At 44.6% G+C, this 24168-nt stretch overlaps 1 protein-coding gene across 4 annotated transcripts in view; it reads left to right on the forward strand.

The window, feature by feature from the left end:
• Nucleotides 1-11576: 11576 nt before the first annotated feature.
• ZNF653 (zinc finger protein 653) overlaps nt 11577-24168 on the forward strand; it is a 161740-nt gene continuing 149148 nt past the window's right edge. For 2 of the 4 annotated variants that reach the window (XM_086962640.1, XM_086962657.1), the window contains exons 1-4: nt 11577-11963; nt 17666-17709; nt 19363-19578; nt 20346-20927. In XM_086962640.1, coding sequence (XP_086818766.1) covers nt 11722-11963; nt 17666-17709; nt 19363-19578; nt 20346-20927 — 1084 coding nt within the window. In that variant the 5' untranslated portion in view covers nt 11577-11721. The remainder of the gene's footprint in view (nt 11964-17665; nt 17710-19362; nt 19579-20345; nt 20928-24168) is intronic. The other 2 variants (XM_086962649.1, XM_086962666.1) reach the window with 1 other exon arrangement.

Genomic DNA, 24168 nt, shown 5'->3' on the forward strand with positions numbered 1-24168 from the left:
GATGTAGCTGCAGTCTCGATGGCAGGAGATGGCTGGAAATAAAAGTACAACAATACTAACCTCACCAACACTTTACAGGACTGATACATAAGTGTTCAACATAGTATTCCACTTACCTCACCAGGTGAGCGTCAGGGCTTTAAATCTGGCAGTCAAGGCGAGTACCAGGAGGTACTAAGGGAACTTGAGTGACTACCAGCAAGGGTACCTTCGAGGCAGTAGATACACAAGAGGACAATTCCAGTCTGGCTCATAAACTGAAGACAGAGCAAGACTGGGGGCCACGAGAGCAGCTGATGACAAGCTTGTGCCACTTATTGAGCTAAAGACAAAGTGACACAGAAATTCCCACTTCCAGCTCTTAAACTTAATACAGAGCGGAGTGAGAAACAAAGAACACACTATACAGACACTCCCCACTTCCAACTCCTAAACTTAAGACAGAGCGGAGTGGGGAACGAATAACACACAACTAAGACAATCCTCACTTTCCTGCTCTTAAACTTAATACAGAGCGGAGTGAGGAACAGATAATACACCATACAAACAATTCACACGAAAATACACACCGCGTCCAAATCGGGGATGAAGGAAGGGGCAGAGCGGGTGTATCTTGAATACTGAGCGGAGCGCGTAACTCTAACAAACAAAAACCCCGTTGATCAATCTGCACGGAAGACAGAAATGATCGACGAGCACTAACAATTTTGAGGAATCAAGGAGCGAAGGAATTCTGAGAAGCAATGCGGAAGGGAGTGAAGGGAGAGAAGGCACCGGGGAAGGGCGTGCCGGGAAGGAGCAGGTAGCGGGAAGGAGCGGGAGGAATTGACAACGGGCAGGAACCAGGCAAGTGAAGGAAATACCGTAACTCAAGGACGATACCACAGGAACATGCAGGGAGCACAAACGGGATCAATAAGGCATAACAGGATCTCGGAAAGCTACAGGAACCTCACGGAGCAGGACGCTGAGTAGAGGGGGCGTGGTCACTAACAGAACAGTAAGCCAAGCATGGATTCGCGGGTGAAACTTCTTTTTCTGTCAGTTAGGGAGCGTCACCAAATACCATTGCAAAAGGGTTTGTCAGAGATTTAGGGAATGTCACAAAAGAGCTCAAGGGCACAGAATAATAAAGGAGCATTCTACACGACCCTGAGGAATCTACGTTGAACACTCATGAATGGGGTCAAATCGGACCACCCCTAACAGACAGGTGTTGATAAAGCATTGGCAAAGCCAATAGGTCTTGGCAATCCAAGTTGTTTTTGCGTTGTCAATGTCTTTTAGCCATGTTGAATAGCAGTGACATTTACCAAATATTGGTCTGTGTTACAGTGCAAATATTACTATATTTTTTCACATATTTTTCAGTTGATAGCTCTGTGTATTAATGGATGAGATTCTTAAGTCTGCTGGTTTCTGTCCTGCTGCTGGATATTACACTCCTATCTGTTGGGAAGTTAAAGTCACTGTCTACAGCTCTGTCCCTTCTTTCAGCCAGCTCCTAATCTTTGCAGTGGCTAACAGACAAAAAACACCAAGATCACACATGCAAATTGGGCTGAGTGTGCACCTTCGATGTGGATGCCCTCAGTGGTATGGTTTGACAGAAACTTTTCACACGTTTGCAACAGAGCATGACTTGCACCATGAATGTGACTGCAAGCTGAGACCAGAGTGGAAGCTGTAGCACTGACACGGCACTATGATAACTTTTTTTTATTTCTCGGATCTTTCTTTGTTGGGCTGAAAGTAGAAGGCCTGTAAACACTTGAATGGGCACTGTGAAACGTATGCATTGCAATATAGGGGATAGAAGCCTGTCCTCCCCAGTTATAAATTGCACTAGGAACTCTGAGTGCACTGCACTGCGTGCCCATATATCCTAGGGAAGCTGCAGGCATACTAATCTGAGAAAATTAAGAAAAGGACTACTGAGAAACAACTTCCCTTCAATGCATTTTCAGAATGTTGAATTCTGAGTTTCCCTGATCCCAAGAAAAAACAGTATGCTGAGCCGATGCTGGGACTCAAACCTGGTTCCACAGCTCCGAAGTCAGTAGCTGTGGCTGTTATGCCACATCCTCTCTGCATTAATGATATTGGGCTCAAGAGGTAAAAAAAGCAACAGGTAGGGGTGTGTTTGAGGGGACAGAGTGAGTGAAAATATTATCACTCATATGGAGTGCTTAAACAGAAAAAAAAAAGTTGTTCTGAAAATGGGACAAGTGGATAGAGACAAGGGGCATGTGACGGACAGCTTCCCCGTATCGCGGGGTGTCCGCCAGGGGTGCGTTCTGGCACCTGTAGGAGAGTGGGGTCTGCAATCCTATGGTCACCCCCGATTTTTGCTTTTTGCTTCACTGGTTTACGACTTTCCCTGGCTGTGGGCCTGCTAATCAGACCCACAGCCTAGCTGTTCTCTCTCTAAAATTGACACACATGTACCTTAGGTGCATTTACCAATTGGTACTGGGCCACCTTATCAGTCCCTGTACAGCATACCTTAGGTATCCAGGGCATGGGTGTGCCCAGGGCCTACCAGGGGCTGCAGCATGTATTATGCCGCCCCTGGCTGGCCATCCAAATCTGACACAACTGGCTGCACGACAGCTGGGGCAAGGTGGTGTAAACACCCTTTGCTTTAGATATAGAATCCCTATATCTAACCCTAAAATGGACACATGTATTCCTATCAGTCACTCCTATGGCAGGCCTTATCAATCCTGAAGGCAGAGTGCTTGGAATTATGTGAGATGGTGCTCTGGCATGAGTTAAGCCCGTTTGCAGCTTGCGGAACCAAGCCCTAATAGCTGTTCCATGATAACGCGTACCATATACTCTTAAGTGCATTATAATCCTTGCGGTTATTTGCCAACTTTGGTATCGCTTTATCAAAACATGTCGAGTAAGGTGTCATACGAATTGGAATACTAACCCCTCGCCAATTCTGGCGACGAGGTTAGCATTCCACCCTTCTAGAGGGACACGACATGTATGTAACTGTGAACTCCGGTTAAAGTTAACTCGAGCCTCAGCATCACAAAATGGATGCTGCCACCACAGACACAAGTCTGACCTCCTGCTGCTGGGAGTCCTTCCAGCGAGGAGAGCTCGGACAAAGGGTTTCCTGTCAGGGGCGGTGCTAGCACCATCCCAGACAGGGTTTTGTGTATCCCAGGTAGGCAGGGCTGAGAGGAAGGTGACTGCAAGTGGCACCCCGGTGCTCACTGTGCATATGCCGGCTCAAACCAGTTCCAGGGGCACCCCAGCCCCTGAGCTAAGGAAAATCTGGACAAGGGAGAGGGGTGTAACCACCCCCCTCCTGGTCCCACCCATGGGCAGGACCTAGTCGCGTGCCAGCCCCTTTTCTTAGAATAAAGGTAGGAGCGGGCCCCCTTCCAAATTAGATCATCTTGAATCTTGAACTACTTTCCACGAAAGGAACTCTTGACTTTCTTTGAAGACTCTCCCTTGTGGCTAAGGAGTAGCCACCCTGCACCCGTAGGCACCACCTAAGTATCGCGGTTTGCTGCACGTCCATCCTCCGGATCAAGACTGACCAGCTCGACGAGACCCGGATTCCCTGGCATCTCTGACCTCTACCTGCATCATCAGCCCAGCTGAGATTCGTGGGTGCGACGAGACCTGAGGGACCAGCCATCTTCAAAACCTGCACGACGCTTAACCAGCACGACCTCCGAGGGACCCTCGAGTGAGTGCACGTGGGTTTGAGAAGCCCCAACCCAGAGCAGCTCCAGCACCGAAGTCCAGCCCCCCAGCATCCTCGAGATCTGCGTGGGGCCCTTCTGCTCTCCGCTGCTTGCCACGTTGTCCGGTCACTTGCCCGTTGGCTAGTGGCCCTCCTGACGACGTACCACGATGATTTCACCGCTGGTCTGGTTGCTCCAGACTGGCCCTTGCTCCCCTCCAAAAGAGGAGCACCCCGGACCCTCCTGGTCCACTCCAGACGCCATCTTGACTCCACCGCGTGGGCTTGCCTTTGCCAAGGTTTGTTGCCCCCATCTTGGGTCCAGCATCGCCGACAGCAGACACCTTCGTGGGACAGCTCGCACCTCCAGCCTGGTCGCCGACAACGCCTCCTAGCCCGTGTGACTGCAGAGTCCAGCATCGCCAACTCACCTGGTTGAGGTGACTTCGTCCGGTGCCATCCTGGTGCCAACACAATCACTGGCTAGTGATTAAGAACTGAGTCCCCTCTGCTTTCAGGTCGTCTCCATCACCAATCCAGGCTTGGATCACACCGAACATCTTCACTGTTCGCCTGCCAGCAACTTCTTCTTTCAGGCTCCATAGACTACAACGAGGATTCCCGATGTCTTTTGAACCCTATGCAGCCGCAGCCCCTGGGCTAGGTTACCCGAGCATTTCGGTGCTCCAACGCAGGTTCACTATCTAAGTGTCCAGATCCTTTTTCGTTTTAAGTCTACCTAGTCGGATTCGTCCGGAAACAGTAACTTTAGAAATACTAGCCTCCATAGACTTTGTCCCGCTCCCGCGTGAGAGTGCACACTCTGCACACGATCTCCCTAGGCCTCCTGCTCCTAACCTTAGAGTTTAGTAGTGTAGTCCTAGCGATCCTGAAGCTTCTGGATCTTGTTACTTACCTGCTAGTATTTCGCATTCCACTTTTAGTGTATATGGTTTTTCGTGCCCCTCGGGCATTTGTGTAAATTGTGCAACTTGAAGTATTTTCGTAAGAGTTTTGTCTTGTGCTTAGCTCCCTGACTCATAAAGAGTTCAGGGTAGACTTGTTATAAATAAATATACTTTATTTTTCATAACAACTTGTGTGGTGTCCTTTCACTTGGTGTTCAAGGGGTATATGTGATGGTAAAACAGCTGGCTTAACACGCCCTCTAGAGTTTATCCTAAAGACTGCTTTTGTCCACGCTACTAGGATAGCTGGTCTATAAGGTTGACTTACAACCAATCATCAATAAGGGTCGTTTGGTATGATACACAGTGATCACTAGAATAGTGAGCACTATATATCAGGCCAACTTCTCGCAGCACCTACTCTTTTTCTACTATTTATTAACCAGGTGGTGAAGTTTTTTGCAGAGACTCCTACCGATGCACCCAAATTGAGCGGGACTAAGTTCCCCTTGCTCATCTTTGCAGACGATACACTAATCCTCTCCAAGACACGTAGGGGTCTTCAAATGGCGATTAATAGATTTGAGGATTTTTGCAAACTAAATGATCTGCAAATAAATGTGAGCAAGACAAAATTCATGGTTTTAACTAAAAATCGCCCTATTAAAAGCCATGTCAGTATGAATGGAGTCGGCCTTGAGCAGGTGGATGTCATGACTTACCTTGGAGTGACCCTAGACTATCGCTTACGCTGGAAGCCCCAGGTTGATACTCTTCCTTTAAAATGTGCTCGCCTTACTGGATGTCTAATCCAGGAGCAAAGAATGTCTTTAACTAAAAGGGTAACACCCGCACTAAAGATTTATGAAGCAAAAATTAGCTCTGCCATTTTGTACGGGGCTGACTTGTGGGGCTTTATGGACCTAACTCCTTTGGTAAGAATCCAAAATAAATGTTTGCGTAAACTGGTAGGACTACCCCAATCCACACCAATTAAACCTCTTTTGCTGGATATGGGTTGTAAGCCGATAGATGAGATGGCACGGTACCGGTTGATAGCATTGTGGAGACGGATTTGGACGTTGCCAGATCTAAGCCTCTTTGCCAATGAACTCGCGGAAGTGAGATCAATCTTGGGTTCTGGAAACAACCCATGGCTCCGAGAGGTGAAATCCATTTTGGAAAGTATGAGTCTCAGTCAATTGTGGTCTAACCCGGGGTCCACCATTTTTCCATCCAAGCAAGAATTTAAAATGCTGTACTGGGCATCTGTTAGACAGCAATCTGTCGTGCTATCAGATGCCGCCACCTTAACGGGTAGATTCTTAGTGTTCAAACTGGACCCCCTATTGGAGAATTATTGGGATGTTATCACTAGGAGTTTGTACAAAAAATTATACCACCAGTTTAGAGTCGGTTCCCTGCCTGTAAGGTCCTTTTCTAAGAAATGGCATAGTCATTCAAATGAGAATTGCCCCTGGTGTAATGACCAAAAAGAGAGCGTGGGTCATTTTCTCTTTGCTTGCCCTGCCTAATCAGCCTCAAGGAACAAATGGATCAGGCCCTTATGTCGTCAGTTGAATACTGGTGGGAGTGCAGAGGCACTGTGGTACTTAAGAACTAATACCTCAGAGATTGTGGTTATAGGAGTAGCAAAATACCTGGGGTGGGCTTGGGTTATTAGAGCTAGACACCTAAATGTATGTTGATTACCAATTTTAATCATGGGCATTTCTTATTCTACGTCTTTAAAATTATTGTTTAATCTGTTCTTAAACTGATGAATTGTTGTAAAGAAATATGGTGTTTTAATTCTATTTGGTTTTACTGTTTTTATGTAGCCTGTCTTTTATGATGTAAAAATCGAAATAAAGACGTTTGAAACTGAACTGGATAGAGACAAGTACTTGGTCAATGCTCTGGGGGAGAGCCAAACACTAGAAGAGGCATGACACATGCATGCCATTGACAAATAGGACAAAGGTTATGAGTGTTATGCTGAAGCGAACAAATTGGCGGGCGGTTGCCCATTGACTGTAAACAATATGTCTCAAAGAGACAGCGCATGCGCTGTCTAGTCAAGACCTAAAAACCCAGACTGTCATTGTGACAATCCTGGCTACCCTTCAGTAATGTGAAGCCTAACTGACTCAACTATTTTTTCCAGTTTTCAGGTTTTTGGTGTTAAACATTTTTGAAAGAAAGAATACAGAGAATGGCTAGTTATTATAAAAAACAATACTGAATATTACTTTAAGGATTTGTCATCAATTATGTTTGGGCATTTAAAAATGGATAAAACGCGTTTCCCTCTCCTTTTTTAACAAACTGTTTGAAATAGGGATCCTGACATCTCTCATCAAACCTTTAATTACTAATTCCCTGCAAGCTGCTCTCTAGCAAATCCCAGGCATTCCACTGCTTCTATTCCAGCAACATGGCATCCACATTTGCCTTACTTGATTGACATTCCAAGCCTGAACATTAGCATTCTAGTCTTTTGTGCCCAGCCCATGGCCGGGGAGTTGGGCTATTTGAAGCTTACGAAGTTACAGCTCCTGTGACGCATCTTGCGCTCCACGTACAAGAGCGCCTTTGGTAGCAGTCCTGCCAAGCATCACGTGTGACACTAACGCATTTCAGTGTGGTGATTCGCATCACTGTACTGAAATGCTTTGTCACGCATTTAAAACGTTGCTAGCCACAGCCTCTGCTTTTGCTTTTTGCCAGCAGACTTGCCCGAGCAGCTCTGGCTCATAAACAGTTAACAATTGTGTTGTCTACAGCTGCTTCTCAGCTCTGGCTGAGTCACCGAGTGCTGCAGTGCTACAATGTTGCAGTCTCACTCAGCCGGGGCCTGCCAGCTTGGCTCCGGCTGCATTAATTAATTATTTCTGAGCGGGGGGGGGGGCTCACGGCGCAGCGAGGCAGGAGTCAGAGACTGACACATTTGCAGCCCACCCTCTAGAGCCAGATTCAGGGGCGCTGGGGGCCTGACCAAAATCCGGATGTGATCTCACACGCCAGCGGCGGGGAATTCGTCTGTTCATGGAAGTGCCCTTTCATCGCCGCTGCAGCAGTGCTGCCTCAGGTGCTGCTAGCTGGTGCTGTGCATAACTCAACAGGCAGGCAGCCGCCGGACGGCAGCAAGTTGTCTCGTGCCCTGTACTGTCATACCTCGGAACGATGATCATGGCCCACCGGTCCGCCCGCGGGGCTGATGACTATCATGATTGGGTTGAGCAGCCTGCAGGAAGTCTGACTGCCAGCAGTGTGACTGGTGGTGCAGCCGCCAGTCATCATGTGGTGTGCCAGTGAGTGCGCCCACTGTGACCCCGCCAGGTTTCGCCGGTGTCTGGCTTTCTGACAGAGAAGACTGAAGACCCTGACCGGCGTTGACCCTTGTTCAAGTAAGTTTTAACTTAGTTTATACTAGTTTATAGTTACTTAGTTTCTAATTAGAGTTTCCGCCATTGAGCAGGCGCTGCTGCGCCACTTACGTGAGATAACTAACTACTACTCTGTCACTAAACCTCATCCATTGTCTGCGTGAACTTTTCTTTAATGGTTAGCAAGCACTGGCCTAATGAAGCACAGACAAGCAGAACGAGGTCCAGAGGGTGAATAGGCAGCCCACTGTGCCTCCATGATTGTACACCTGGTGTCACTCCGTGACCCCTATCCATTCGGTGTCCACTTGCACTGGGTGTCCGTGGAACTCCTTTGTACCCCAAGCAGACCCATGCCTCTCTCCCTGATACTTCTACACTACCCACATGAGGGCCCTGAACCCCACCTTAAAGTTCAGTACTTAGGCAATCGATATCCTGTATAACCTTTTTAGGTCTCGCCTACGACGAACGCGCTGAAAGCGCGTTCTCGAAGCGAGAACTATAGTCGGCGTCTGAGCAGTCTGAGACCGACGAAGGGAGACAAGACCTGGCCGCGCGCAGCGTTTCCCCATAGGATAACGTTGTGCGCGCGGCCAGGTCTTCTCTCCACAGCATGCCAATGCAGACCGTATCGCGTTGCGCGCCTCTCTGGAATGCAGGGGGAGTCTGCAGAGAGGCGCGCGGGGCTGATAAACAGGCAGGCTTCAGGCAAGAGACACCCCACCACTTGATTCGACGTGGGTTAAGCAGAAGGGCTGCTGCTCCGAACTACCTTTGCAAACGACCTTACAGCGGCCCCCCATGTCACCCTATTGATATGGGTTGGATTCAGAGCACAATTCCCCCCCCCTTACAGAACCCCACCCTAGGGAAACCACTCACTCTCCAGGGCCAAATCACACGTATGAGCCAGGGGCTGCGGACTATTCCTTGCACCAGGGGTAATGCCCTGCGAGCCAAATCAGAGAAGCGCAGACGTGTCTGCTGATATCACGCGCCAAGAGGCCACGTAGGATGGTGCTATGTGGAAAAATATATCACGTAACTTAATATCATCATCTAACATCCATCTCTGCCAGAAATCAGCGCGCGCCTCGGAATGCCTCTCCGCCAGAAGAGCTGCTGTACAATCTTACGGCTGGGAGACTTACAGAATCAAGAGAAATCAAACTAGTAATAACAAAAATAACTCGAAATTGTGATAAACTCAGCTGAGGTTTTACAGAACATTTTCGGTTAAGAGCGAGAATATATAAAAGACCTCGGAATAGTGTGCAATTGCACGCTGCTCACTTTGCAAGAAATATGCTGAATTCTTCGGTATTAATGCAATTGTTGTTTGCATCCTTGGCCTGCTCTGAAATTCATAGCAGCCTCTTATTATGGTATTGTATTGTAAGTGCATTTATATAGCTCCTACTATCACCGACGAGGTGCTAAAAGTAGAACAGCCTCTGGTGTAAGTGAGAATAGGCTCAGACAGAGGGCACTTCGGCTCATGGGTTTAGCTATCAATGGTGCAGGAGGTGCAGTTTCACCGGGACCCAGGGGGCTCACTGGATCACTGTATCCCGCTTATACCTGTCTTTTATCTGCCAATCCAGGGAATGTTGAGGCATTTTCCTTCTTTGCACAATGGCCGGTGTTACGCCACTGCTTTGACCACGTCATTACCTGCATGTATATTCTTGTGTTTTTTAACGTCACCCTCTGTGCTTTCACTTATGCAATGAGGCTGTCCAGCAGCTGCAGCCCTTTTACATGAACCTGATGGGTGAGTGGGGCGAAGGGGGCAGATGGAATTGTGACTCAGTGGGCATATTATATTTTTTTTCACTAAGGAAAGGTTGTGTATTTCTGTCACTTCCGCAGTATTCGATGTCTTTCAGTCTCCGATCTTGAGAGAAATTTGATATATTGTTTTTTTTATTTTTTACTTCCGTGATGCTCCGATCTTTGCCCCTGCTGCCATCTTCCTGTTCCTTCACTAATTTTATAGTGACGGAATCCTGCCCTGTTCGAATGGAATGACCCTTTCTGAAAGGTCAGTTTGACTGAAAAGTAATCATGCCCTCAGGAGCGTTCTCATGTCCTCCAGGATGGCATCGCACTCCACTGATGTATTGATCTAACCCCAATGGCAGAGGCAGTGTAGCGCCAACAGATGCTCTTGTAGTTCCCAGGGGGAGACACAACTGCTTCTAGAGTCATGCTGATGAGCGTGGACATGCCAAGAAACACCCATTTCTTTCAGACATTTCCATGCACTGTTCTGTTTATTAACTCTTCGATATCTATTACGTGTTGAGTGTAGTGCATGCATGTATAAACAAGCATTTACAATGCAATAGGTCTCGCATTTATGCGAGTTTAAGCCATTTGCATTGTAAATGGCAATGCCTTTTCTTTGTTTTAAAAACAAAAATAAAAGGCGTTGTGATTTGCAATGTCAATAGCTCAAACTTGCGCAAATGCAAGACCTATTGCATTGCAAATGCTTGTTAAATATCAGGATGTATCCTGTTCCCTCTCTGTGCTTACTTCTCTCCTATATAAACTCAGAGGTATTGGTAATTTCCAGGCCTCCTTTGTAGACTGTGAGCCCCCCCCCGCCCCCCCCCCCCAGACCCTTGTAGTGTGACTGGCATCCTTGGCAGTTGCTAGATCTCGAGGTTTCAAAAATGGCCTTCTATTTCTGGCGCTTTAAACCAATTCTAAGATGTCTTTATAGTTTATCTTTCCACAAATGGGTGTAATTAATGAATGGAACCTTACCTGAGGGTCATGTACAATGCGCAGGATCGCTACCTCATGACCCGATTTAGAATTAACATGTTACACCACATCCTCGCAGTGCCATCTGGGTTTACCCACACAGTGGAGGAGAAGGGTACCTGCGGCTGCGATCTTAGATCTCCGCAGGATACCCTTCATTTTGTTTTACTGTGTCCATTCTACACGATACCAAGACGCAAGTTCCTGGTGGGAATCCTGAAAGAGCTAAAATTCAAGCACGCGAAACTGGCGCTAAGATTCCTACAGGAAGCTGAGGACGCTTATACCCTATTTTGCATGATAAACTTAATTTGGATCGCAACAAGGCTGAGGACTACCAGAGACATTGGCCCTTAACATATTTGAACATTTAAATTCCTTAAAACTTCCCTGGCCCTCCCCTCAAGTACACAAAATTTTAACATTTATACTTTTTTAAACTGAATATCACTAATGACGTTTTTTTTTTAATCTTGTGTATATATATTGTATTTGTGCTTTTATGGTGTCTTTTTAAGAACCGAATAAAGATTATAAATTGAAATTAATGATGTTTATATGTTTCCCGCGTCTCATTGCTTGATTTTGCTCCTTAGAAAGTGTCACTCATAGTTGCTAAAATGACACTCATAATTACACTGACATTATAAAAATGTCACACATAGTCATCTGAAACCTTGGCAGCTATGTGGTAGTTTAAGCGCCAGATCCGTCTGGACGTTTGGAAAGATGGAGGTTAGCATTCTAGTCTTTTGTGCCATTTGAAGCCTACGAAGTTACAGCTCATGTGACGCATCTTGCGCTTCACGTACAAGAGCGCCTTTGGTAGTTTGAAAGCGCCCGATCAGTCCTGGACGTTTAGAAAGATGGCGATACTTCCGGTAGTTCCGGAAGCAGTCCCATCTTGCCTCCGGTAACGGAGGCTTGCCGGGCCATGGCTGAGGCGGGTAGCGAGGGCTCCGGTGGAGAGGAGGAGGGCGGCGGAGCCCGCAAGGTCCGCGGGAGGCCGCGCCTCACTGACTCGGACCGGGCCCGTCGCCGCCTTGAGTCCCGCAAGAAGTACGATGTGAGGCGCGTGTACCTGGGGGAGGCACACGGGGCCTGGGTGCAGCGGAGGGGTCGCAGCGGCTGGAGCGACGCGCGTCTGGCGGCCTATCTGCTGAGCCTAGACCGGGGGTGAGACTTGGGACCCAAAGGGGCTCCTGTGTGACAGCGCGAGTATGAGGGGATGCATACACGTCAATCACTTCACTTTCACGTTTCTTGGTCTATGCAGAGCTTTAAGTGGGATGAAAAAACGGAAGGGCGAGGGGGGCTCAAGGGGGCGTGGCCAGTGTAAATAGGGGCGTGGCTTTACAACACTTGCTTAAAATCTGTTTAGCATAGTGTGCTGCCCGACTTGTATTTTGCTGTTTCTGTCATTGCATAGAGTTATGAGACAAGCAACACCATACCTACAAGTAAGGACTATTGGCTTTGTCAGTGCTTATTAGTTGCATAAGATAAATAAGCTGCAACTATGGCTTGTTACATATAATATTGAAAACGCTTCCAATTAAAGCAATGTTGCTGTTCTTGCGTTTCAGAAAGAGAAGGGAAATCCAGAAAGAAAATGACTCTATGAAGGATTTCCCTTCCCTTACAACGCTCACCTGGCATGACGTCCTAACTTCTCCACTAGTGAGGAGTGTGGGCAGCACACATCGATGTGCTTGCTGTCTCGAAACGGGGTCTCTATTGGACTGTTTTGCGCCCTGGCACTTTTTTCCTGACTACAGAGACCGCAAACTGCTGTCACTGCAGTCTAGGAAAAAAACGGACAGCCTGTGCCAGGGCTCAAAACAGAGCCCGATAGAGACCCGTTTCGAGGCCCCCTTTAAAAAAACAGTCGGTGCTCGGACCCCTTAAGACCCGGCCCACTTAAAGCCCTGGGTCTATGGCTCAGTAGTTTGTGTAGTTATGGTGTTTTCATTGCATACAATACTTTAACCAAGCTGCTGAGTAGCTATTTGACCCCATAAATGTTTAAATCCTGAGTTTTGAAATATTAGGTTATATTCTTTTATTTTAAAAGCCACTTCTGGCTGGACGTGCCACACCTGAACGGGTAATTTAAGAATTTGTGACACTGGTGCTTGACTTCCACCGCTCTGATGACTGATTGGTGTCATAATTCGTGTGAGCTGAGACACGGAAGAGGATTATGTAGGTCTGGTAGTAGGGAAGAGCATGATAACAGCTGGTATGTTTTGACACGAGCACAACATCTTAGTAAGGCATCTTTGAACACGTGTGAAACAGCAGCATCTCGTAGGTGATTGGATGAAACCGAAACAGTAATGGGTAGAGCGACTCCACTGAACTGTGGCATATTTTTCTAGAGACGATGGGTAAAACCCTATGATAAATGTGGTTCGAGGTTCCATGCAGAGAACTTGACTCTAGGAGTTTGATATCATAGGATTTTGACACCATAGCATGTAGGTATGCTGCCTGCAGATTAAAGTCCGAGACAGGGACAAGGAGTGTGACACAATTGGAGATATATAGAGTGACAAGACAGTTGCATGCATGGAAAGTTGGTATGTCTGGGATGCATGAAGATGCTCTTTAGCCTGGAGGATACTTCACAATAGCCTTGTCCGTTCGTTTGAAAAGGCGAGGTGGGTGACTTCAGATGTTAGAAGCATAACGCAGCTCAGATGTGTTCTACCCTGATTAAAGCCTAACACCATGCGGGTATAGTGTGCGACAAGGTGGGTTATGAAGAATAACAGGACAGTGTATGAGGGTTATATGTATTGTTACGGGTGGAGGAGTAGAGATTAGGGCATGAGGAATTTGACAGCGTAAGGGGAGATGGCTAGATGTTGTTAAGTGCTAGTAGCGGGACACCTGCAAATTGAGGCTGGCTACCTGGAAGACACAGCGTGACACATGAAAACACTGAACAACTGTAAGTGGGTGGTGAGCATGACACTAGTAGGAAGGGGTTAGGAACATTGCATACGTTGAGGTGAGGCGGAATTGACACTACAATTAAGCGGTGTTTAACCTTTTGACATCTGTAAACAGACACTGACTGAATAACTACAGTAAGTTGGAGACTCTGCCTGAGCACAATTGCTGCGAATTGGAACATCTAAACAGTACAGGAAAATAAAGAAATAAGTGTACATCAAACAAATACACAAAATATGCAATTATTTCACTTATAAATAAAAAACTATTGAAAAATTGACATTTTAATTGGAAGGTTTGATCTTTTCAATTCGTGTTTTTATTTCTAAAACTCAAAACAATATGCTAGACTGTAGCAAATCACTTTCTTTTTTGTTCTCACTGATTGCTTTTTTCATGTCTATTAGTGCACCAGTTGATGCCACCATTCGTCCAACTGGATTCTAGTTGCTGTTCTTGTGCTGCTCCCACGCATCGTGCTAACAGTACCAACTTAATTTCTAGACTCCCAGTTGCAATTTCCTTCTAATTTATAGAACATTATAACACAGCTAGGTTTGCTTAATCAATTTGCTAATATTTACTTTTCTTAACGGTTGTGGACAGCCTGAGTAGGTGTTGCGGACCCTAGGTTAAAAACCACTGCACTAGATGATAGAATCTATAATACCTGGCTGAAGGCATGGCTTTGAAGAGTAGTGCAGGTTTAACCATTAAGCAAAATAAGTGCATGCTTAGGGCACCACAGAAATCTTTCATTGCCGGATTTACCACGGATCATATGGTGCAAAACTGCAGATGGTGCAGCTGAACCTATAAAGTGCAAGTATACAAAAAGAAACATTATTTTCCATCTTACTGTAAGTTTTTTTCTAAACATATAATTTTATGGTTCATAATTGTTCATATTTTCAATTAGATGTATATGGGGGCTCCAAAATCTTAAGTGCATACGGCTATAATTGTCCTAATCTGGCCCTGCTGAAGAGGGTCAATGCTATGGGATGGCATTATTGATGCGTGGTTCGAGGAAGCATTATGCCAATGGAAAGTATCGTGACGCTCTAGGGCAGGAGATGGGTGCAACAGTGGTGGAATTGAGGAGTGAGCTACAGTTGTGTGAAGCATAACCTCATCAATCGTTTATATTCCATTTGCTTGGGCATTTACCTGTGAGCAAGGTATACTTTAGATTGTGGTTCTATGCTGATGTGGCGCATAAAAAATAACAGAAAAGTGCAGAAAATAGTTCTCCTCCATTATCGAAGATATAATATTGCTTCACTGATTGAAACTTGCACGAGTCTCAAAAGCTTGCCAAAATTAAACAATCCTATGTATGTAAGAGCCTTTCGCTCCTTTCAAGTTAAAACCTGTTCTTCCTTAACATGTAAATAATGAAATCTACTCCATTCTTTCTCTTAGAACTACAGTTTCGATATTTGGAGAAACGTCCATATTTGTCACAAGAATCATCAATTTAAAATATACAATTTTCATAGAAATCTGTATATTTTTCAACACAAAACCTCAGCATTACAGACCTTTTCAAAGTCAAGAGACTAGTTGTGGCATGTTGAATTGGGAACATTACAACTTCTCTGATGTGTGATTGAGATTACTTTTAATTTACAGTGAGTCTCAGTTATATTTAAACTAAAATATAAGCAGTTTTCTTCCTTTAAGGGCCCAGCACCCATTTGTCTAATAGTAGAGTGGGATAAACAGTCAGTTGATAATCAAATGACTGGGCATATGCCTCATTGTACTTCAGATGAGGAGTAGTTCAAAATTCCACTATTTAAAAAGTCAACCTCCGATACTGACTTGATGGAATACTATATCTAACCTACCATATGCTTGCTCTTAAAGTAAATTAAATGCAGTCCCCTTGATTTGAAAATAGAATTAATTGTAAAAGACGTATTCTCACAAGATGGATCTGTGAAGTGAAACCCCCGCACTGATATATGCGAGTATCTGTAGGTCACAAGTTCCACCCTTCCAAGGTTAATACATTGAGTACAATTAACCAGGTAACAGTAGCATCTGTTGTTTATTGTGCTTAGATATAAAAAACGTGCAGCCTGAATTGCTATGTAAAAAGTAGGTTATTATAAAGACTTGGGATATGCTGAAGTAAGCAGAAGATCCCTTGATTATTGTCCATTGGATGACTTTGGACTTGGATCTCATACTATTTATATTACACTTCCTAACTCTCCCATAAGTGCTGTAATTGTGATTGAGGACCTTTCACCATAGGATAACATTTATTGGGCAATAGGTTGTTTATATTGCAGCACCTGCCCTCCCCTTATCCATATAAGTGCTCCATTTGTGTTTCCAAGGAGTTGCTAGAACCGCCTAGTTTTAAAAATGTTTGTAGTTTAAATGACTTTTCTTCTTGTATGTACACATTACCATTTCTTTTTAAAACACAGAAGTCAGGCTATAGATTGGATTTATGTGTAATCACTTGTTTAATATTTTTTCCCTGAGCTATAATCTCCATATCACGTAATTAAATAACCTTTTTCTGCTCTCCTTCTCTTCCATTTGAGAGTCAAGTGTATAAAAGGAGTAACATGTTTATCTTGTTGGTGTGCAGTTGTACCTGAGGCAGAGGGGCATTGGAAGAAAGGCTAGGACTTGAGGAATATGACATGGCGTAAGGGGAGCCAGCTAGATGCATGATGCCAAGTGCCAGTAGCGTAACACCTGCAAATTGAAGCTTGCTACTGGAAATAGACGGTGTTACACATGGAAACACTGAACAAATTTAAGTGGGGGATAAGCATTACACTAGTAGGAAAGGGTTAGGAGCATTGCATAAGTTGAAGGGAGGCGGAATTGACATAGGGTAAGCGATTTTGTAACCTTTTGACATCTGTGGACAGACACTGACTGAATCACTACTGGAAGCTGGAGACCCTGCCTAAGCACAATTGCTGCGATTCTAACATCTAAACAATACAGTAAAATACAGAAACAAGCTACAACAAGAAAAATATGCAATTATTTTGTTTCATTTACAAATAGAAAACTATGGAAACATTGACATTTTAATAGAAAGGTTGGAACTTTTCAAAATGTGCTTTTATTTTCTAAAACTCAAAGCGATATGCTAGACTGTAGCAAAACACGTTCTCTTTTGTTGCTACTGCTTCCTTTTTTGTGGCTAGCAGTGCTCCAGTTGAGGCCAGTAACCCCTGATTACCCCAGAACTCTAAAGAGAAACTACTAAAGTATGTGTTTTTCTAAAATATATATTTTTCAAAGAAGCTCTGTTGGTGGGTGCAGGTTTTGGTATCTCTCTGCAGATAAAAACCTTTTCTGGTGGAAGCGGTGGAATGCAAGAAGAAGTAACTGTGACACCTTAGGAAAACAGAGTACTCATGCATTTTTACATCATGAAGAATTTATATGAGGTATGACATAAGAGAGAAGGATCCTTTGTGGCTATCGAGGGAATTTGTTGCGAACTAAGTGGGCTATTTTGAGCAGTGCAAAAGGTTAGGTTGGAAAAGCATTGTGAGAAATTGACTGACCTCATACCTCAGTTTATGTGACCCTTTTTAACTATGCATAAAATAGTGAAAATATCTGCTAAAGAAAGGTTTGCATGAGAAAAGCCTTGATAGGAACTAATTTCAGCACTATTATTCTCTCCCACAAAATGCTCTTTTTTCAGGGAAAATTCTCCTGTAGATACTTCTTTCTGCTGTTGATTTTGCATGCAGAAGACTTTGCACTTTTACGAAGTGAAGAATTGCCAATTTTGAATACTTTCGCTAATAGAATCTTAATTCTGTACAACCCTAGGTTAGACTGTTTGGATCTTTGACTGGTCTTTAGTGAACCTTTGTTTCGTACTCTTGAGCTATGTGTATAACACAAGCTTTTTCCTTTGCCAGGGAACCATGGCAGCAGATTCCGAAAAAAACAAGACGGGACAAAAGTAAGTTTCTTAAATGTCCTGTATTTGCCCTGTTGCTGCTTATTAAAGAGCTTGAAGCCATATATTGCAGGGGCTGAGAGATTCAAATGAAGCCTTTACTATGAGTATGTGAGGAAGAGGTTGAATTTATGACTACTCTGAATATAATAAACTCTGCATGTAGGAAGCCTCTTGTGGCTATGATGTATTGTTTTTATGGAGTTGCATGTCGCAGCAGATTAAGACACTGAAATCATGGGAGGCCCCAGGCTCCATTGAGGGAAAAGTCCCAACCAGTAGCTGGCACGGTCTATTCTTCAGTATCCATGGAGATGGAAGAGGACAAACTCAAGCATTACAGAAGCAGTAAATGTTAAATTAAAATTAATGCATGAGGTTCCCTGTCAGTATCTGAAAAGCCTGGTATTAAAATCCAAAAGTTCAGTGTTTGCTTGATAAACATCTTTGCATTTGAACATTTCACATTCCTGAGGTAACATTGACGTTTTATAATTATTTTGAAAATGTTTACCAATCATACACAATACTAGTACAGTTCATTGCACATTTAAAACTGAAAACCAGGATGAATGCTGATGGGCTGTTCATTATTGGAGTGAGTCCAAAGTTGGTAGAAACAAAGTAAGCAGAAGTGCCTGGAAGACTTTGCCAATTGGTCCAGTTTACTCGTGTGAAGGCCTTGTTGATCATCCAGCAAACATTGACGTTTATGAGTTCTTAATTCAAAAGTCTGAGTATTTATTTCCGACTAGGGCTTATATTTTAACATTTTCTAGTCTGGTGAAGGGTTGCCGCATGAAGAGGATTCAGGATGGTGCGTAGGACATCAATCCATTATCTGTAGTTCGGTGACCCCCTGCGGTTTGGGACTCCTACTCCGGGCCCCCAAATGCTTAGAAATAAAATATCAGTAATGACTCAGTGGGCATCCTGGTATTTCAATAATGATTCTTTAGGGCGTCCCTGGGTTCCACTAATGATTAAGTGGGGGTCCACTGAAGTCTAAAGGTTAAGAACCACTGGCCCAGGAGGCCTGGCTAGTTGGGTGTTTCCGACTGTGATTGTTCAAGTGAATGATGTCATGTTTTGTAAGTTGGAACTTGTTTGTTGGGCATAATGTCTTAATTTTGCACATGAGCTGAAACATGATCTCTTAACTTTTCTCTTCCACGAAGGACAGAGTGGTGTCAATGTGAAACCCCAAAGATTTAGCACAGGTTGAGAGATAGAAAGTCTCGTTTCGGGTTTATAGTGTCCTGTCATTTCTGGATCTGACACTGGTTTGTGCACCGTTGATAAGGACATAGTCAGTCTTGGTTGGATTTGATATGCAATGAACAGGGACCATCCATGTTTGATTAGAGCCTAGGAATGACCTTAGTTTTTGGATGCTGTTAGCTATCAGCACTTTTTGGTGGAGTTGTTTTTTTTTTTATATGACTGTGCTGTTGATCGCGACTGTATACTTGTGTGTTGACACTAGCAGGTATGTGTAAGCCGAATTGGGTTAAGCTTAGTTTAGCAAAAGTGCTTGATCATGTTCTTTACTTGTTGGGTCTGTTTTGTGTTGCTGGTTTGTCTTGTAAATGACCGTATTGCAGGTGTACAAACATTGTAAATCTGATCTTCTTGTGTCTTTTTACTTTTTCCAAGGAAGGCGGCGAAACGTGAACTGTGTAAAGAATCTGGTAATCTGGTATGAAGACCACCAGAACCGCTGCCCTTATGAACCACTGTTATCTGAGCTGGATCCTCTTTTTGGGCTGTACACCACAGCTGTCTGGCAGTGCCAGGCAGGTCACCGCTACTTTCAGGACCTACGCTCGCCACTGAAGCCTTTGAGCGACTCGGAATCTGAAAGTGAGAAAGGTGCGTGCAGCTCTGTGTCAGAGGTACTGACTGTCCCTGGTGTTGGTTGATCTGACTGGTCTCTGGACCCCCTCTCCCCCGGACCTCTCTGGTAGACGCTAACAATCAGCTGTACCAGGACCAGTAGTTTTAGAGCATGCCCCCAGGGGCTAATGGTATGAGATTTTGTGGGCATGCAGGAGTGGTGAACTTGGATAAATGATAAACCTGATCTGTTAATGGGCTTCTGCATAACAACCTGATCTATTTAGAAGGGAACGAGCGAAGATCAAAACTCATCTGAAATGGGGATTGATTTAAATCGTTTGTTTATGTTATTTCAACTTTGTTTCTCCAAATTGAAGCATTGATGTATATGGTGTCCTCAGTGTGCTATAAAACAGAATTAGTACATTTTTGTAAACGTGCAGTGACTCTTGGTATAAACACTGTCTTAGAACCTTCTGTACTGGACACCAATTGCACATTTGCAAAACCTCACTAATTTCAGAGTTCCCCTACTTAAAACTGCTTGAAAAAACAACACAACTGCTTCTGCAGACTTCCAGGACAGTTTAGGAGAATAATCTGTCATGGGGTGCGGCATTGTAGTAACCTATGATGCAAACTGCCTGGATTGAATGGTAACTGTGCTCGTGGGTGACTTGTTGAGTGCAGTACAGTTTTCCACTAGTATTTTAATTAGCACACTGAGAGCTCTGGTTATCCAGAAAGTGTTGCTTTCTGTTTCAGCATCTTTCTCATTATTTCTTTAACCCATGCTGTAGTTGGTGATGGCGAAGAGGTTGGCAACTCTGACTCTTATGATGAGGACAACTGTTGGGAAACAGCGGAGCATCAACAACAACTGCAGGTGGATGACCAGACTACCTCTCAGCAAACTTCCCAACAGGAGGCATCCCTGCAGGACAGTGGTCCCCTGCCCTTTGAACAGCACCATATTGAGACCTTGAGCGCAGAGCAAGGACTGGGAGAGTGCCTTGAACATCGTACCACTAGAGAGGCAGAGGACCTTGGCACAGTGGTCTGTATGCCTGTCCCCATGCGGGTTGGCCCTAGCCATGGAGCTTTGTTTGACAGTGTGACACAGGGTACTCTTGGCGAGGTAGTGAGCCGTTGTCCCATGCAGGACATGGTGTCAGGTTCACAGGTGATAATTATTGCTGGCCACGGATATGAGACTCTGACAACAGATGGCCTCCAACTAAATGTAAGCAGTGGTGGGGAGGACATCCCTTGTGGCATGATGGAAAGTGTGACAGCCTACACACAGACGGAGCCGGAAAGCATGGACACGGCGGAGCAGCTGCAGCCGACTGACAGCATGGAATACATGCACACAAAGACAGGTACATTGATTCTGCTTGGGGGTGGGCAGGTAGGGGCGCCTGCAGTCCTTTTATGTGACTTACTGGTCCACCTCATTTATCTCAAAACTCTTTTTTTATTTTACTGAAGTCCATTTATTTTTTCAGTAGAAAAACGTTTCCTAAAAAAGAATTGCTTTATCAGATAATTGTTGTAACACTGCCAATATTTATTCTGTTAGGTCTTTTATACTGTCCAGATGGTCCTCTCTCTCTAAGAAGATAGCTGGTCAGAGCTGCCCTGTAATCATGTCCATTTATGCAGTCATTCTTTAATGGTTCGTTCCTAAGTGTTGTTGACCGATAGAATAAACTTGATTGAAACACGATAGGAGTGTGGCAACCTAGTTAGGAATCTTCTACACATAAATACATTTATTAAAAATAAGCCCAAACAAATGACCTACCTCTTTTCAGGACCTTCTCACGGCTGCAAAAATCCATATTGGTCTGGTACATTGAAGTAAATTATGCTACAGCAGAATTTATGTCCATATCGTCATCTATTATGTTCGTCCCACCTCCTTTTGAGGTCTGCAGTTTTATATAATGCTTAAAATGCAACAAGAATGGATCTATTATGTTGGATAGTTAGGGAGTGGGTATAAAGCTGTTAGAATATAAGTAAAATATACGACTAATGTACATTTTAAGCACCACTTTCATGGCCAGTAAAAACAGACAGTTATATTTTCGATCAATTGAACTCTGAATTAATGAAATGAGTATGGAACCTATAAAGCGCAACTGCATAAAGAGGAAGAAATAGGATTATTGATTAAACAACCAAGTTTTGAGTCCTTTCCTAAAGGCTAATAGATCAGTTTTCATTTCTCAGCTTTCTGGGAAGAGAGTTCCATAGTCTACATGTGGTCACAACAAAACTTCTACCGCCCCACCGCTTTCTTGTATTTCGGCTAACCCTGGGCGTTGAACACCACTTTGCTCGCGGAGTTTTCCGAACCCCGCGTTACGAGGAGCTCGCTAAGTTACGAAAAACAGAGGAAAAAGCAGAGTTTTTTTCCTCACACGTGTTCGTCAATGTCATGTTGGCGACTGCGAGCAGCGAAAATCAACCTCCCAGCGATATTTTCCCTTGTTCGCGATCGTCAACATCAAGTTGGCGAGCACAAGCGTGGAAAATCAACCTCCTGGCGACATTTCTCCTCGTGGGGGAGAGGGGGGCAGATTTCTCATTGCGAGTGGTCGAGTAGGCTCGCGACCGCTTGCATTGAGAAACAACCCGTTTGCGTTGAGAAAGCTGCAGCTCGAGTAACAATCTACTTGAGCGGCAGAAAAGGAAAGCAGGGACCGCTTGCGCAGTGCATGGTGTTGTTTGTGATGATTGCACAGTGCGGACAAGCATCCACCACTGTGCAATCACCGCAAGCTGCATTTTTCTATTGTACTCCGCCGCTTGCGGAGCTCTGCATAGTGCGGCGGAGTTTTGTTTGCCATTTGCGGAGTTCCGCGTAGTGCAACTCCGCCCAGGGTTCATTTCGGCACAATAAGATTATATTCTGATACCGACCTAAGAGGACTGGAAGGAATATACCATTGGAAGCTATTCTTAAGATATTCGGGACCAATACTGTGGAGTGATTTTAAAAGCAATACACAAGGCTTTAAAACCATACACTTCCTGTCTGGAAGCCATTGTAAATGGCTGAATGCAGAAGATGCAGATTTGCATTTTGGAATGCCTAGTAGCAACCGTGCAGCTGCATTTTGAACGATCTGGATTTTGGGCAAACATTTTTTTGTCCACTTTAGAAAGTACCAGGGCTGAGGTCACCAATTTGAGAAGGTCTGGAGCGATAAAAGTAAAGATTTTCCTTAAGAATTGGCGTGGCTCTCGAAGGATAGCTTTCTATCAAAAACGACCCCAAGATTCTTTACCTTGTCCAAAGGGGTGAGAAAGCCCAGTTCCTCAGCCACCAGGTTGGGGGCCAGATGGTGGAATTTCTCCAAAAAAGTTAGACCTCAGTCTTGCTGGAATTGAGTTTTAGGCAGTTTAAGGCCATCCACCTTCTGACCTGAAGCAGGCTGTCATGGAAGCATGTGGCAGTGTCAGTAGGATTGCTGGCCATTTTGATAACAATTTCGGTGTCATCCTCATAGGGCACCACCGAGAACCCAAAGGATGTAATGACTTTGGCCAGCGGGGTAACTTAAATGTTAAAAAGAGTGGGGCTCAATGACAAACCTTGTGGGACACCACAGGGCAGTGAGAAGAAAGGAGAGCAGTAATCATCCTAGCCCACAAACTGTTCTTGATGAGCGAGGAAAGATTTGAGTAGGGATAGTGCGAGACCCTTTATCCCTATAGATGAGAGATGGCCCAGGAGCATGGAGTGGTTGGCTATATCGAATGCTGCTGAGAAGTCCAAAAAGACTAATGCAGGGCTGCACCCCATGTCACCAGTTTGTCTAACTTGTTCTGAGGCTGAGATCAGGGCAAGTTTGGTACTGAGGTGACTTCTGAAGCCAATTGTGTGGAGTCAGGGACTTTTTGAGTTTCCAAGAATGCAGAGCTCTCCGCATTCATGGCTCTCTCGACAATTTTGGCTGGGAAGGCAAGTCTAGTAATTGGTCAGGAATTGTTTGGATCGGTTTGGTCCAGATTTGTTTTTTTCAGTAGCAGGCGAACAGAGGCTCATTTACATTTGGTAGGAGAGATGCCCTTACTGATCATTTGGTTAAAAATAACCGATACATATTCTCCAAAAAGGTCTGGGGCTAAATGTGCCACCCTTAGGGGGCCAAGGATCGAGTGGCGAGCCCTACTTTGTTTGATAGATCATATTCAATACTTCTGTAGCTGTGCAAGGCGAACAGGATGACAGCGAAGAAGAAGGAACAAAAGATGTATGACTGTCACTATTGCAAAAAATTGTTCAAGAAAGAGGTGATGGGGCTTGAGTTAGAACTGTTAGGTTGAACGACTACGGTCGTTAACTGTTCAGCAGGTACATTCTGTGAGAAATTGCTGTAGACTGTCTTTATCTTATCCTGGAAAGAGATTGTTATGGAGACGCAGAAAGCTTGACTCACATTTGTGTTTTTGTTTCCAGCTGGCTTGGCAGGATTTTTCACTGTGGCGAATAGTTCTTTTGTTGAGTTTTTTGAAACTTCAATTCTGTTGTTATAGAAGCCAGTTCTCTCAGTTTGAATAACATCTTGTAGGTGCCTCAGGATTGTTTGTAAAGTTCCTTGTCAGCAA

Source organism: Lissotriton vulgaris, chromosome 1_1 (genome assembly GCF_964263255.1).
Source record: "Lissotriton vulgaris chromosome 1_1, aLisVul1.2, whole genome shotgun sequence".
Classification (NCBI taxonomy): domain Eukaryota; kingdom Metazoa; phylum Chordata; class Amphibia; order Caudata; family Salamandridae; genus Lissotriton; species Lissotriton vulgaris.